Source organism: Poecilia latipinna, unplaced genomic scaffold (genome assembly GCF_001443285.1).
Source record: "Poecilia latipinna isolate Pla-1442-1.1 unplaced genomic scaffold, P_latipinna-1.0 Scaffold3459, whole genome shotgun sequence".
NCBI lineage: Eukaryota > Metazoa > Chordata > Actinopteri > Cyprinodontiformes > Poeciliidae > Poecilia > Poecilia latipinna.
The window spans coordinates 1,094-13,145 of NW_015116075.1; the positions used below are offsets into that span (position 1 = coordinate 1,094).

At 39.7% G+C, this 12,052-nt stretch overlaps 1 protein-coding gene across 2 annotated transcripts; it reads left to right on the plus strand.

Moving 5' to 3' along the window:
• Window positions 1-200: 200 nt before the first annotated feature.
• pmela (premelanosome protein a) lies at window positions 201-8,930 on the plus strand. Of its 2 annotated transcripts, none has more exons than XM_015023939.1 (12): window positions 201-367; window positions 1,738-1,833; window positions 1,944-2,090; window positions 2,211-2,345; window positions 3,149-3,310; window positions 3,412-3,690; window positions 4,264-4,950; window positions 5,056-5,214; window positions 5,294-5,396; window positions 5,949-6,154; window positions 6,246-6,336; window positions 8,397-8,930. In XM_015023939.1, exons 1-12 carry the CDS (start codon window positions 316-318, stop codon window positions 8,545-8,547), a joined length of 2,268 nt encoding a protein of 755 aa, XP_014879425.1. In that variant the 5' UTR covers window positions 201-315; the 3' UTR covers window positions 8,548-8,930. The 2 variants fall into 2 exon arrangements, with proteins under 2 accessions (XP_014879425.1, XP_014879426.1); XM_015023940.1 differs by having other exon boundaries at window positions 5,059-5,214.
• Window positions 8,931-12,052: the final 3,122 nt, after the last annotated feature.

The following is a 12,052-nucleotide window of genomic DNA, read 5'->3' on the forward strand; positions in this document are numbered from 1 at the left end:
GGAATTTTATGCTAAAAGAAATGCACACAACTCATACAGCAATAACATGTAAGAATATGAAGTAAAATTTAAAAAGTTCTGAGAAGAAACTAATGCAAACAGAGCCTCACAGAAAGGGGGTGGACCCAGACCACTGACTCCTCAGTGATGTCAGACGTGAGAACAGATTTTATGGTAATTCAGGTTCAGGATCCATCTTAAAACCAGTGAGGGAGGCGTTTGTGGGTCCTGTTTGGGAGTCGTGTTGGGATTCAGGACGACAGGGTGAGGATCTGGGCTCAGAGAAAAAAAAACCCAAAAACTACAAAAGCAGGGATGAAGACTCTGGTGCTACTCCTACTGGCTTTCACATCAGCCGTGGCGATTAGTGAGTATACCTGAAATTAAAGACGACAAAACGTATGCAAGTATTTCTGCGTGATTCTTTATTTTTTCGTTTTGTTTGCTCATGGTTTCTAACAACACATCATTCTGTTCAATTCACTGTTAGTTTTTTATGGCTTGGACCTGTAATCGAACAGCAAACAGACTGACTTCTTATTTCACGCTTGTTTCACGGTAACACAAGTTGCACTTTGTTTAAAAGTGAGAGGATAGATAAACATTTATATACCAATTTTATGACATTAGAAGATTTCCTTTCGATTTAAATCTGGATTTATGAATAATTTCTGTGTCCTGTAACCCATCAAAACTGTGATGAATCTGAGAAATGACCTTCATGTTAATGAAAGATAATGTAAAAGTCACTTGTTATATTTTTTTAAAGAGAGTTTTGTTTATCTGAAAATATAGAGGAGTTCAAGGAGCTAACCTCATAGAATACATAAATAAGAAATGATGCACAAAACTCCATTCTCTCTGCTCATAGACAAACAGGAAGATATTTAATGCACATCTGCAGATTCACATATCACATTTTCATCGTCTCAGAATCCAAAATGTCTTGTCTCTTACTTCTGACATCAGGTTTTTATACCATTCCAGCCCTACTGTTGTGTATTGGAAAGCTTTTGACCAATGGCGTTACCGAACCTCGCTTGCATAGCAATTCTGGCTCCGTCTTACACTGGATGTGTGTTGGAAGTTCTGAGAATTAGGGGTTGACCTCGTGGAAGTTAAATCTGCTCCATCAGAAGAACTATTAGTCAAGTTGTTGGTTCCTTATCTGTCCAAATAAAGATTATTTCCCAGTCCTAGCCGACTTTCTTGCACGCAAGCAGGAAAGATGTTTGCCAAAGGTTTCTTGCACAACAACTTAACCTTTCCCTCTTTGGTGATTGTTTTTTCCACATTTCTCCAATCTGAATTTCTTTCTGACTTCTAGATCAGATTGACACAGTATATTTCTTTTCAGTCAAAACATATCTTAATGTGAATCAACCAACAACATGACTTTTAACTTAATATAATTATATTCCTCTACAAAAACTAGTAGTTTGGAACAGGTTTGGATAAAAGTGTGACTGGGGGCCCTCATACCTCACACTGGGATTACTGGTGCTGCTCCTGCTCAGCTGAAAGTCACATGAAAGGGATTGAGGGGGATTGTGGGTCATGTGACTCCCGCTTCTGAGAACCCTCACCTTCATCTCGACCACCAATGAAACATCTTATTTCGTTACCTCATCGTCACTTTAAATACTTTCTGGATAACTGTCTTTCCTTTAGACGTTGCTTCCTTAGATTGTCGTTGTTGAGGGGATTTTTTTTAATAAATTATTGATACTTTTGCAGGACAAAGAAGCAAGTTCACACGTTTCAAGTCCTGGAACTCTCGGATTTATCCGGTGTGGCAAGATGGAGACGCAAGGTTCAGAAACTGTTGGTCCGGTGAGACCCACTTAGCTCCTCTCTCCTTAAATACTGTCCATCCATCCATCCATCCATGTTAGGCACTCCTTAGATTTTAATACATAGTTTAATATATTTATGTTTTACAGGTGGTAACGTGACCTTTGACCTTAAAAACGATGCGCCCACCCTGACGGGAGCAAAAGCAACTTTCACCATCAACCTTAACTTCCCCCCTAACCAGACGGTGCTGCCTGACGGACAGGTGGTGTGGGCGCGCAACTGCACCGTTAACGGTGAGAGAGGCAAATAAAAATAGTTGTGATGCTGTTAATAGGATCAAAATTCAATTATGTAGAGTTTATTATGTCTGGTGTTGTGATTGTGTGGTGAATGTGGCGGCTGTTGTTGCTCAGGCCGTGAGTATCAGGAGGGCCAGGCCGTTTATCCGGACAGAGGCGACGAGTGGACCGGAGTTTTCCCTGACGGCTCGCCTTTCAACAGGAGTCAGATCAGGAAACCACGCTACGTGTTTGTGTGGAAGACGTTGGGTAAATCACCATGAGTCTGCTGGAAACAGAGATTAGCTTTTATTTATTGTGCTCTTCTTGTGATGAATCTTCTGTAGTACAACTTTAAATCTTTAAAAGTCAAATTGTTTTCCTTCCTTCTACTTTAAAATGTTTAATCTCCACCAGGAAAATAGGAAAATATTTACGATAATATTCAGCTCTGGAAAAATGAAGAGCCCACTGCACTGAACCCCGTTGAAAACCTCATGGGTTTTTTTCCACCAAATATTGATTTCTGAACTCTTACTGAGTTAAAACATTAGTGCTGTTGTTTCTATATGAACTTGTTTTCTTGAGGTCTGAAAGCACTGCATCTTTTGACGGTTTCTCATTTCCTGAAAATAAATAATAATTTTTTGTTTGGAAGTTCAGAGACATGTTGTCAGTAGTTCATAGAATAAAAGAAAAATGTTCATTTTGCTCAAACATATAAAAGTAAATCAGATAAACTGATCATTTTGTTTCTTATTTCTTTCCAGAGTTGTATCTTGTTTCAGGATTTTTCTTTAGGCTTACAAATCTTATGAAATAAATTAGGTTAAATTTGAAAACACAATTTTTTTATCCCTTTCAGTGAAAATGCAGCTCCAGCTTTAATGGAGCAAAAAAAGATTTTTCACTCTTATTTAAAATATAATTTAATGACATCAATACAGAGTGCTGTGAAAGTTTAAATCAACTCTTGTAATACTTTGTTTGTAAGGAGCCCAACATTCTTATAAACTTTTAAAGTGATCTCTGGGTTGCTTTGGATTGTCCCCATTTTTATCTTTGTATTTCAGGGCGTTACTGGCAGGTGGCAGATGGACCGTCCTCCTCCCTCACCATTGGGACGGACGACATCCCACTGGGTTCCTACAACATGGAGCTGGTCATCTACCACCGGCGTGGGAGAGACAGGTTCATCCCCCTCGGCTACGCCTCGTCAGCCTTCACCATCACAGGTTCTTCAGAACAATTTCCACAATCTACTGCATATGTATAAATAATAAATACTACCAACCTGTGTAACATAATGTCTCTAAATGCTTTACTTTGTCTTTAGACCAGGTTCCATTCAGTCTATCCCTTTCTCAAGTCAATGATGTCAATCAAAATGACCAGAACTTCATCCAGAACCAAGCCATCGCCTTCACTGTAGCGCTCCACGATCCCAGCCAGTACCTGAACAGCGCCGACATCAGGTTCACCTGGGACTTTGGGGACAACAGCGGGACGCTCATCTCCAGAGAGCACACCGTCACACACACATACCTGTCAGTAGGAGCCTTCAGACCTCAAGTGGTTCTGATGGCGAGCATTCCCTGTGGAAACCCCACAGCTGGTAAGACCTTACTCTCATCATGTAGCGGAGCGGTAATATGTAAAATCAACTTTTTAAAACTTTACATCATGAATTAAAGTTATGCAATGTTGCTTTAATTTTTTCAAGCATGTTTCAGAAATCATTTAATCTCTGGCAGCCTTTCAGGACGCTTGCTCTCACAAACACTTGCTCCTCCAAACCGAGCTTCTGCCTCCCCTGTGACTCCCCCACTCAGCTCCTCTAGACTAGCGGTAGCAGCAATTAACAAACATCTGCTGAACTCAGCCCAGAATGGTTGTAAACGGCATAATGAGAAGCGTTGCTGTGCTGAAGGTGGAGTGTCTGAAAGAGCAGGAGCTTCTTAAAGATACAGAGGCCCAATTTCAAGACCTTAACTTGCAAAGTCAAATTTCTTTAAAATGATATTTGATGTGCAGCATTTTTTATCACAACTGAAGGTAACAAAGTTCCTTGTTTGTGTTTTTCAATGGGACTATTTGCCTGGAAAAGACATATTGGTGCCTCTTTAAAGGGTGAACATACATGTGTGTCTTATTTTAAAGATAACTGGATTTGCACTTTTCCTTCCAGTTGCTCCCATCAATGACCCTGCTGGTCCAGCTGTAGTCGTTGTGACCTCCTCTCCTGCACCACCTGCTGCAGCCGAAGGTGAGGATGCTACAGCTCTGGATGTTACTGCGGCTGATGCCACTCCTCTCGACACCGCTGATGATGAAGAAGCAGCCGCTGATGCCGACACCGTGGCCACGGAGGCTGCCTCCGTGGCTCCAGCAGGAGTAGATGCCGCTGTTGTTCCAGCAGAGCAGGATCCTGCCGACACAGGCGATGCTGCTGCAGTGGAGACGGAGGCTGCAGCTGGAGAGGTGGCCACTGTTGCCCCTGCAGCGGAGGAACCGGTAGAGGTGGAAGCTGCTGCAGAAGATGCCGCTGAGGCAGCTGCGGAGGCTGTCCCCGCTGCTGCTGATGCTGCTGTCCCTGCCGCAGAAGGAGAAGAAGCTGCAGAGGTTGCTGATGCTCCCACTGTTGCACCTGTGGTTGACGCCGCTGTGCAGGAGGAAGCCAATGAGGCGGCTGAACCCGCCTCTGTGGCCCCAGAGGTTGTTCAAGACGGAACCGAAGTCCCTGCTGCTGCTGTTGACAACGTTGTCGCTGCCGCTGCTGCCACTGAGGCCACAGCAGCAGAAGAAGCCGCAGCTGACACTGAGGCTGAAGTTCAGGAAACCGAAAATGCAGCTGCAGCAACTGTGGCTGCTGCAGGTGATGACTTTCTGTAAATTCATACAACACAGATTAAAAAGTCGACCTGTGATCCATTATAGCACTGCAATAATAACCCCCTTTACTTTTCACTGGCGGAACAAGCAGCGGAAGCAGAAGCTGTTCCTGATGAGGGTGAAGTTCAAGCTGAGGTGGAGGCAGATCCAGCGCAGGTTGTCCTAGTTGTGGCCAAAAGGCAGGCCCCAGCAGAAAACTGCATAATCGACCGCTACGGCTCCCTCGCTACATCTGTAGATGTTGTTCGTAAGTCTCATCGTGCAGTTCAAAAGACACTACTGTGTTATTAATAACAAACTCAATAGTTTGTCCTTTGACCCTGCAGAGGGAATTGATAGTGTGGAGATTGTTCAGATGTCCAACGTCATATCAATGGCGACTGAACTGGACCAGAACGCCGTGGATGTCACCATTTCCTGTCAGGGAAGGTTGGTGCAAACTGTCAACACATAATTTAAAACACATAATAAATAATGCAGGTAATCATCCGTTTGTCTGTTTCAAACAGACAAATGGATGTCTTGTTGTTTACTTAAAAATGTGCAGTAGCTAAAAGATTAACAACATGAAAACTGGAAGTGTTACAATCATGACAACTAAAGCTTTCTTGCACACTTTTTAAGGTGTAATTTCTTGTTTAAAAATTAATATGTCAATGCTTTGAAAATGTATTCAAGGAACACTAGATACTCAGAGTAAACAAAGATAGATGGAGCTAAATAAAGGTCAAAGTGCAGATAGACGACTGAGCAACAACGTGATTTTGTTAGAATGGACCAATATAAGAGTTTAGAGTTAGAGTTAAAAAAAAAAAAAACTTGTAAATTTTTTTATTTTGGCAAAAAAATTCAGTCACTAAATTTGCAAAGTTGGCACATATCCACTCCAAAAGCAGAGGCATTGTTTTTTGTTTTAAATTCCCTTCTCATATCATAGCTATTGTTCTCAAAGTGTTTTTCCTCACACTTATTTTTCCGTAGCTTGCCCAGTGAAGTGTGCACGGTCATCTCTGATGCTGACTGTGTCACACCGGTTCAGACCGTCTGCGGCGCAGCCTCGCCCTCTCCAGACTGTCAGATGATCCTCCGCCAGTTCTTCAACGACACAGGCGTGTTCTGCCTCAACGTCTCCCTGATTAATGACGTCAGCCTGGCTGTGGCCAGCGCCAGAGTCAATGTGGCAGTGGGTGAGCATCAGGAAAAACCATAAGCCACTACTAAAATTACTTCTGAATGTTGTCTAATTTCATTTGTGAACTATGATTCAATTCGTTTCAGCCTCTGGTGGTTCCCCAGCTGGAACTGCAGCCACTGTACTGGGAGTTATGGTTCTCGCCTGTGTTGTTTGTTGTATTGGTTTGATGTACAGGTGAGTGATTAAGATCCAAAATGTATCAGACGACAATAATTATTCATTTATAGAGATTTTTTTCCCCCCCTTTGAACTAATTTAGGGGATGTCCTGATTAGTTTCTTTATTCAGAAAATACTTATTTACTTAAAGCCAGTTGAAGGAAATGCTAAGCTAATGTTAGCATGTTTTTATATGACTCATTGATAATTTGGCTTGCGGGCAAATGTTATTGTGTATCTAATTAATTTGTTTTCCTTTTACTGTTGCTACTTCTGCTGTGAACATGAGCAGAACAGATGACCTGACACAGACAGGCTGCAGCAGCCGATTCAGTCCCTCTGTCACTGTGAACATTATTGTAAAGGGTGACTATCACAGCAGCCATTTCCATGAACCACTATAATTTCCTACAGACAGTATTAGCCACTCCATTAAAAATACAATATAAAAACAGCTCTGGTATGGAGCTGGCACTTTCAATACTTAACATTATTAAACACAGCTGTGGTGTGTTTAAAATTGTCAAGTTTCACATAAGAAACAGGGGCGGAGTTTTGGGGGGGGCAGAGGGGCCCGGGCCTAGGGAGGGCCCGGATGGGAAGAAGACTATAACTTATGGAAGTCGAGACTTTATCACGTCTGATAAGAGCTGGAGAAGGCAGGCTCACTCCTGTTGGTTAAGGTGTTTGTAAAATTAAATAATATGTTATCCCAGTCATTGCTAAAACCTTTACAAGACCAACTGATTTTAGTGGTATAGTCGGTGTAAAATATCAAATAAAATGTATATTTATATTTACTCCTACATTTCACTTTATGACACGCAAAATTACAAGAGGATCGGCAATATTGTCTCCAAGTGTATTCTGAGTAAAAACTTGTTACCAGCGGCCCACCAACGTCATCATCGGTCTCTTGGCAACAGATGGCAAACTAGCTAGAGCGTTTTTACGGACTACGTTAGATTGAGTGGAGCTCCATGGAGCAGCAAAGTGAAAAGGATGGAGGAAAGAAAAGCCAAAAACTGGACGCATAGTTTGTCTTGGAGATGAACCGGACTTTCTTTGTGGAATCCAAATTTGCAAATTATTACACTGTGTCATGTTCTGTGTTTCTGTGTGTTTATTTTTGACATTTTCTGTGTTTAGTCCTGTTTCCCTGTGAGTTTCTGTCCTACCCTCCCCGTTGATTGATCCCAGCTGTGTCTCGTTCATGTGATTTAAGGGCTTCCATTTGTATAAAAAATAAGTAGAAGTCATATGTGTAGATGTGTCGTTGTATGTGTCGTTGGTCTATGTCGTTGGTATATGTTGCATGTAGATGATGCATATGTAGATGTTGCATATGTCTATGTTGCATATGCGTTCGCTGCATATGTGTTTGCTGAATATGTAGATGTTGCATATGTCTATGTTTTATATGTAGATGTGATTACCCTCCCAGTGTATTTAGTCTCACCTGTTGTCTGTGTTCCTTGTCGGATCCTTGTCTAAGTTTGTCTATTGTACGTCAACGTCGTCTTTGTTAGTCCGCCCGCACAGTTGAACTGTGAAGTCCTGTGCTGGCATTAGCTCATCGTGTCAGTCTTTGTTGTCAGTGCTACCGGTATTTAGCTGCGTGCTAACTTCAGTGCCGTGCCGCCTGTTTTTGGACTATTTGAGCTTCTTTACCATTAAATCCTTCATCTTAATCACAACCTGGGTCTCAGCGTCCTCTCCTCACCACAACCACATCATTCCTGACACACTGGTGTTCAACTGTGGTAATATTCAATATTACTACATTTACTGTTACATTGTCTGATGTATTATAATATACTTTTTTAAATACAGAGGAAGTGAAATGTAAAGAATAGTTTTGCTGAAAAAAACAAAACAAATTACCATTAATAGTGTATAGACAAGACTTAAAAAAGTAACACCAAACCTTCTCCTGCTAAGACCTGATTCAGGACTCTGTTCACTCACACATGGAGCTGCTTTACTAACAGCACACAATACAGGAAGAAATATCTCTCTTTATTTTTATTCTATTTTTTTCACACATGAACCGACATTGCCTGTGTTTCTGAACAGACGGTTCAAGCAGTACCAGCCGCTGATGGAGGAGCGCGGTGCCGGTACCGGCGGCAGCTTCGTGACGTCGGTGCCGCTGCTGCTGTGGAACCTGCTGAGCCGACAGTCACCGGGCGAAAGCCGCCCGTTGCTTCAGGGAAGGATTGTCTAAAAACGATCACCAGTTCATGTACCCGACATGTACATACTGTGCTAACACGCAGGCCTCATATATGTGACACCAGTTAGTAAATCATCTGTAAAAAAAAAAAAAAAAAACTAAACAAAAGAGAAACACTTCAAATTTTATGGACCCATCTTCATGAATAACAATCCGGTGTCTTTTCTGTAATATGGAAAGTTATTTATTTGTCCTGCAACATCTTATAAATGTCACTTGTAGTTAAAACAAGAAGTTTAATCTGTGGCCTACTTATTTTAACCTGCTAACAAATCAGTTTTTATTAATTTTACTTCAAAGTAAACAAAGTTTGTTACAGAAAGTGTTATCTGTGCCACCCCAAAGCTAATAAAAATTAAAGTTTGTCACCATTATTTGTTTCTTTAATGCTTTTTAATTAAATTTCTGTCTAAATTGATGGCTTAGAAAAATCACACCTGAAAGGAGTAATGGGGCTTTACCTCACATCAAAGTCTTACTATTGAAATTTTACAACCAGACTCTTGCGACTAGGATTTATTTAGAAGAGCGCTCACAGTGCTGCAAGCAACAAACTAGTTCAATTTGTGAAATGATAAATAGCCTTTCACTCATGATTACACAAATGTGGATTAGTTTTTACATTGACTGATGCAGAGCAGAACTAAAATCAATGGGAACAGGATCAACTAGCATCAATTTGAAGTTGAATTCAAGCCTGGAAAAAGTAAGGAAACCCTAAAAGCTCACTGATCCTTTTCTCTGGATTCTTGGTCTAAATATATGCATTTTTTTTTTTCAAGAATTGTTTTGGCTCTAGTGACCTTTATTTGATAGTTAATTGACCGGAAAGTGGGTAATGAGAGAAGGGGGAAGACATGCAGCAAAGGTCGCCAAGGCCGGAAATCAAACCTGCGACAGCTGCGTCGAGGACTAAGGCCTCCATATGTGGGTTGTGGTTAACCCCTGCGCCACCACAGCACACCAAAAACATATTTAGCAGAGCTGTCCTCAGAGGACAGGTAGTGAGTTAAGTCCAAGCAATTTGACATCACAGATGTGCAGTATTTGAATCATTTCCATAATGGCAGCTAATTACATCCAACAACATGCAACATTTACCCAGAATGCTCAATAACAAAAAAACAAAAGAAATCCTATAAAACAAATAGCTGCCCAATGGTTGCTATATGCTAAAAGAAACGTTATCTCTTATTTTTGAAAAAGAAAATTGGAGTTTTAAACTGAAACTTTTCTAACCTGCTGTAGCAGATAGCTGTGCTGCAAGACTAGTTTTTTTGTAGCTTTTCAATAATAACAAGTATATATTATTATTATTTTTTTTTTTTAAGCCCCTTTACTTGCTTTGGGCTTCATGTCTCTTTAAGCTGTAATATCCATCAGTCATCACTAGAGGGGAAGAGTGTCTTCATTCTTGTTTGTCAAACAAAGAAGTATAACGTTATGATTTAAAATTATCTATAAAATGTTTTTATCTTTAAAGAGTTTTTTATATACATTTTTTAATTGAATTATCTATTTAACTGTACTGAATTCTGTTGTTTTGCTGTGATCTGTGGTAGAAGATCTGCATGGATTTTATGACACACTAAGTAAATATTTATTGATACTAAATGAGAAATGCATTTACTTTTTACCATTCCATATAAAAACATGTGAAAAATGTATTAAACTATGTATAAAACAGCATCAGGGTAATGTTTTCTACATATTAGGCCTATACTTCACCACAGTAACTCTTGGTGTTTTAAAGCATCAAATTACTAAAAATACTTTTATTTCACAATAAGTAAATTAAAAAGAAGTTAAAATATAGTATTTTTAACAATATTGTAAGGAATTACACAATTAGCAGTAAGATATTAAGCAGGAACTAGTTTAATGGAGAATCATTGCACTTAAAAGGTTATTTGAGCTGAATGTGCAATAAAATATTTCTTACTGTGATCTGTTATTGACTTTAAGCAGATTTATGATAATGTTATAGACCACTTATAGCTTATAGAGCAACAATGCACAATGTCCGATGACACACTGCAGTGCAGGAATAAAACTGACGTCACTGCAGCAAAATATTTAATGGAAGCAGCTTTGGCCTCGGCTCACTGGTGGAAACAAAGAAGCAGAGCAACAAGGAAGTAAAAACTGATTTTTCACAACATAAATTTAAAAGAAAATTAGGTATTTTTACCTTTTCAATCATGTTGTCTTATCATTTATTTTCAAATTTTCCAGGTAGGAAGGGTTTCAGTAATAATATCATAAGAGATGAATCACTTTACTCGATGTAAAGAAGCACTTATGTGTTATTAATGTGTTCAGTTTTCCTCTGTGTTCCTTCATTTCTTTTTACTTACAGTACACATGAATCTCCACTCAACATACTTGTGTAACCCTGCAATACTCCATTGCAGTAATTGTTAACAAGGCCATCCATCACTCTCAGCTATTACCATGTCTCTCTGCCATGCATGGATTAAAAACGGTTCAGCCGTCTCTGTTCACCTCTGACTCTACAACAGCCCTTCTGGGAGGACATCCTTTCTCTTCTCACAGATAGTAGATAATCTCTCCGCCTCAGCCAAAGCATCCATGCAGCTTTCAGTAGGTCAGTGTCACACAGAGCCGCTGTCATTAATAACAGGGCGAGCTGGAGCACAGAGGAAAGACTTAAAATGTGTTCTGTTGTTATTTGATTTACTTTTGGAAAATGTCGGGTTTCTGCAGCAGCCAAATTTGAGATGAGTCAGATAGAGGACATCTCCCCGGAAGCGCTCATTAATCAGAGTGACTTTTGCAGCTCGCCACTTCCTGGCAACAGATCTGAAAGGGATGTAATTACCTTCATCTGTCCCCAGCCCTGCAGAAACCTCCACTACAATGGAGCCCGGAGCAGCACTGCTTCAAAAGTATTCATACCCTTTAAACTTTTCCAAAAACCTCAGGTTATGCCACGGAAATATAATGTGCTCAAATAACACAAAGCATCAAGTGGAGGGAAATGATATTTGTTCATGTTTCTATGATACCAGAGTAACTATTTATAGTTACTCATTTTTTAAAAAAAAAAAAAACATTTAAGAGTAAGGAGTACTTTTTACTTAAAAAGTACTTTTTTACTGTTAAGCATCTTCTCTCTTACTTGAGTCAAATATCTGGATTCTCTACCCACTGAATGAAAAACAAACATGTTTTCACCAAAAATTTACTGGACAAAGACACAGACCAAGTTCCATTTGTTTATTTATTGAAAGAAACTGATTTTGAAAAAAATAATCTTTTGCCTGATTTTATTATTTTTTTTGTTGCACATATGTATTATTACCATTTTGGTACTTAAAATTCCAAAATTTCCATTTAATTTTATATTGTGATCTGTCTGATGATGTAATTTTTAAATATTAAGTAATTGATAATTTGATCAGTTACTCAGTATTTGAGTATATTTTTACCAAATACTTTTTCCACCCTTACTTTAGTAATTTATTGAATGGCT

Excerpts from the sequence above, each read along its gene's own strand:
- pmela (XM_015023939.1), top strand. The coding sequence starts at position 316 with ATGAAGACTCTGGTGCTACTCCTACTGGCTTTCACATCAGCCGTGGCG. Across the intron at positions 2,091-2,210 it reads GCGCAACTGCACCGTTAACG|GCCGTGAGTATCAGGAGGGC; the intron begins GTGAGAGAGGCA and ends GTTGTTGCTCAG. Across the intron at positions 3,311-3,411 it reads GTCAGCCTTCACCATCACAG|ACCAGGTTCCATTCAGTCTA; the intron begins GTTCTTCAGAAC and ends CTTTGTCTTTAG.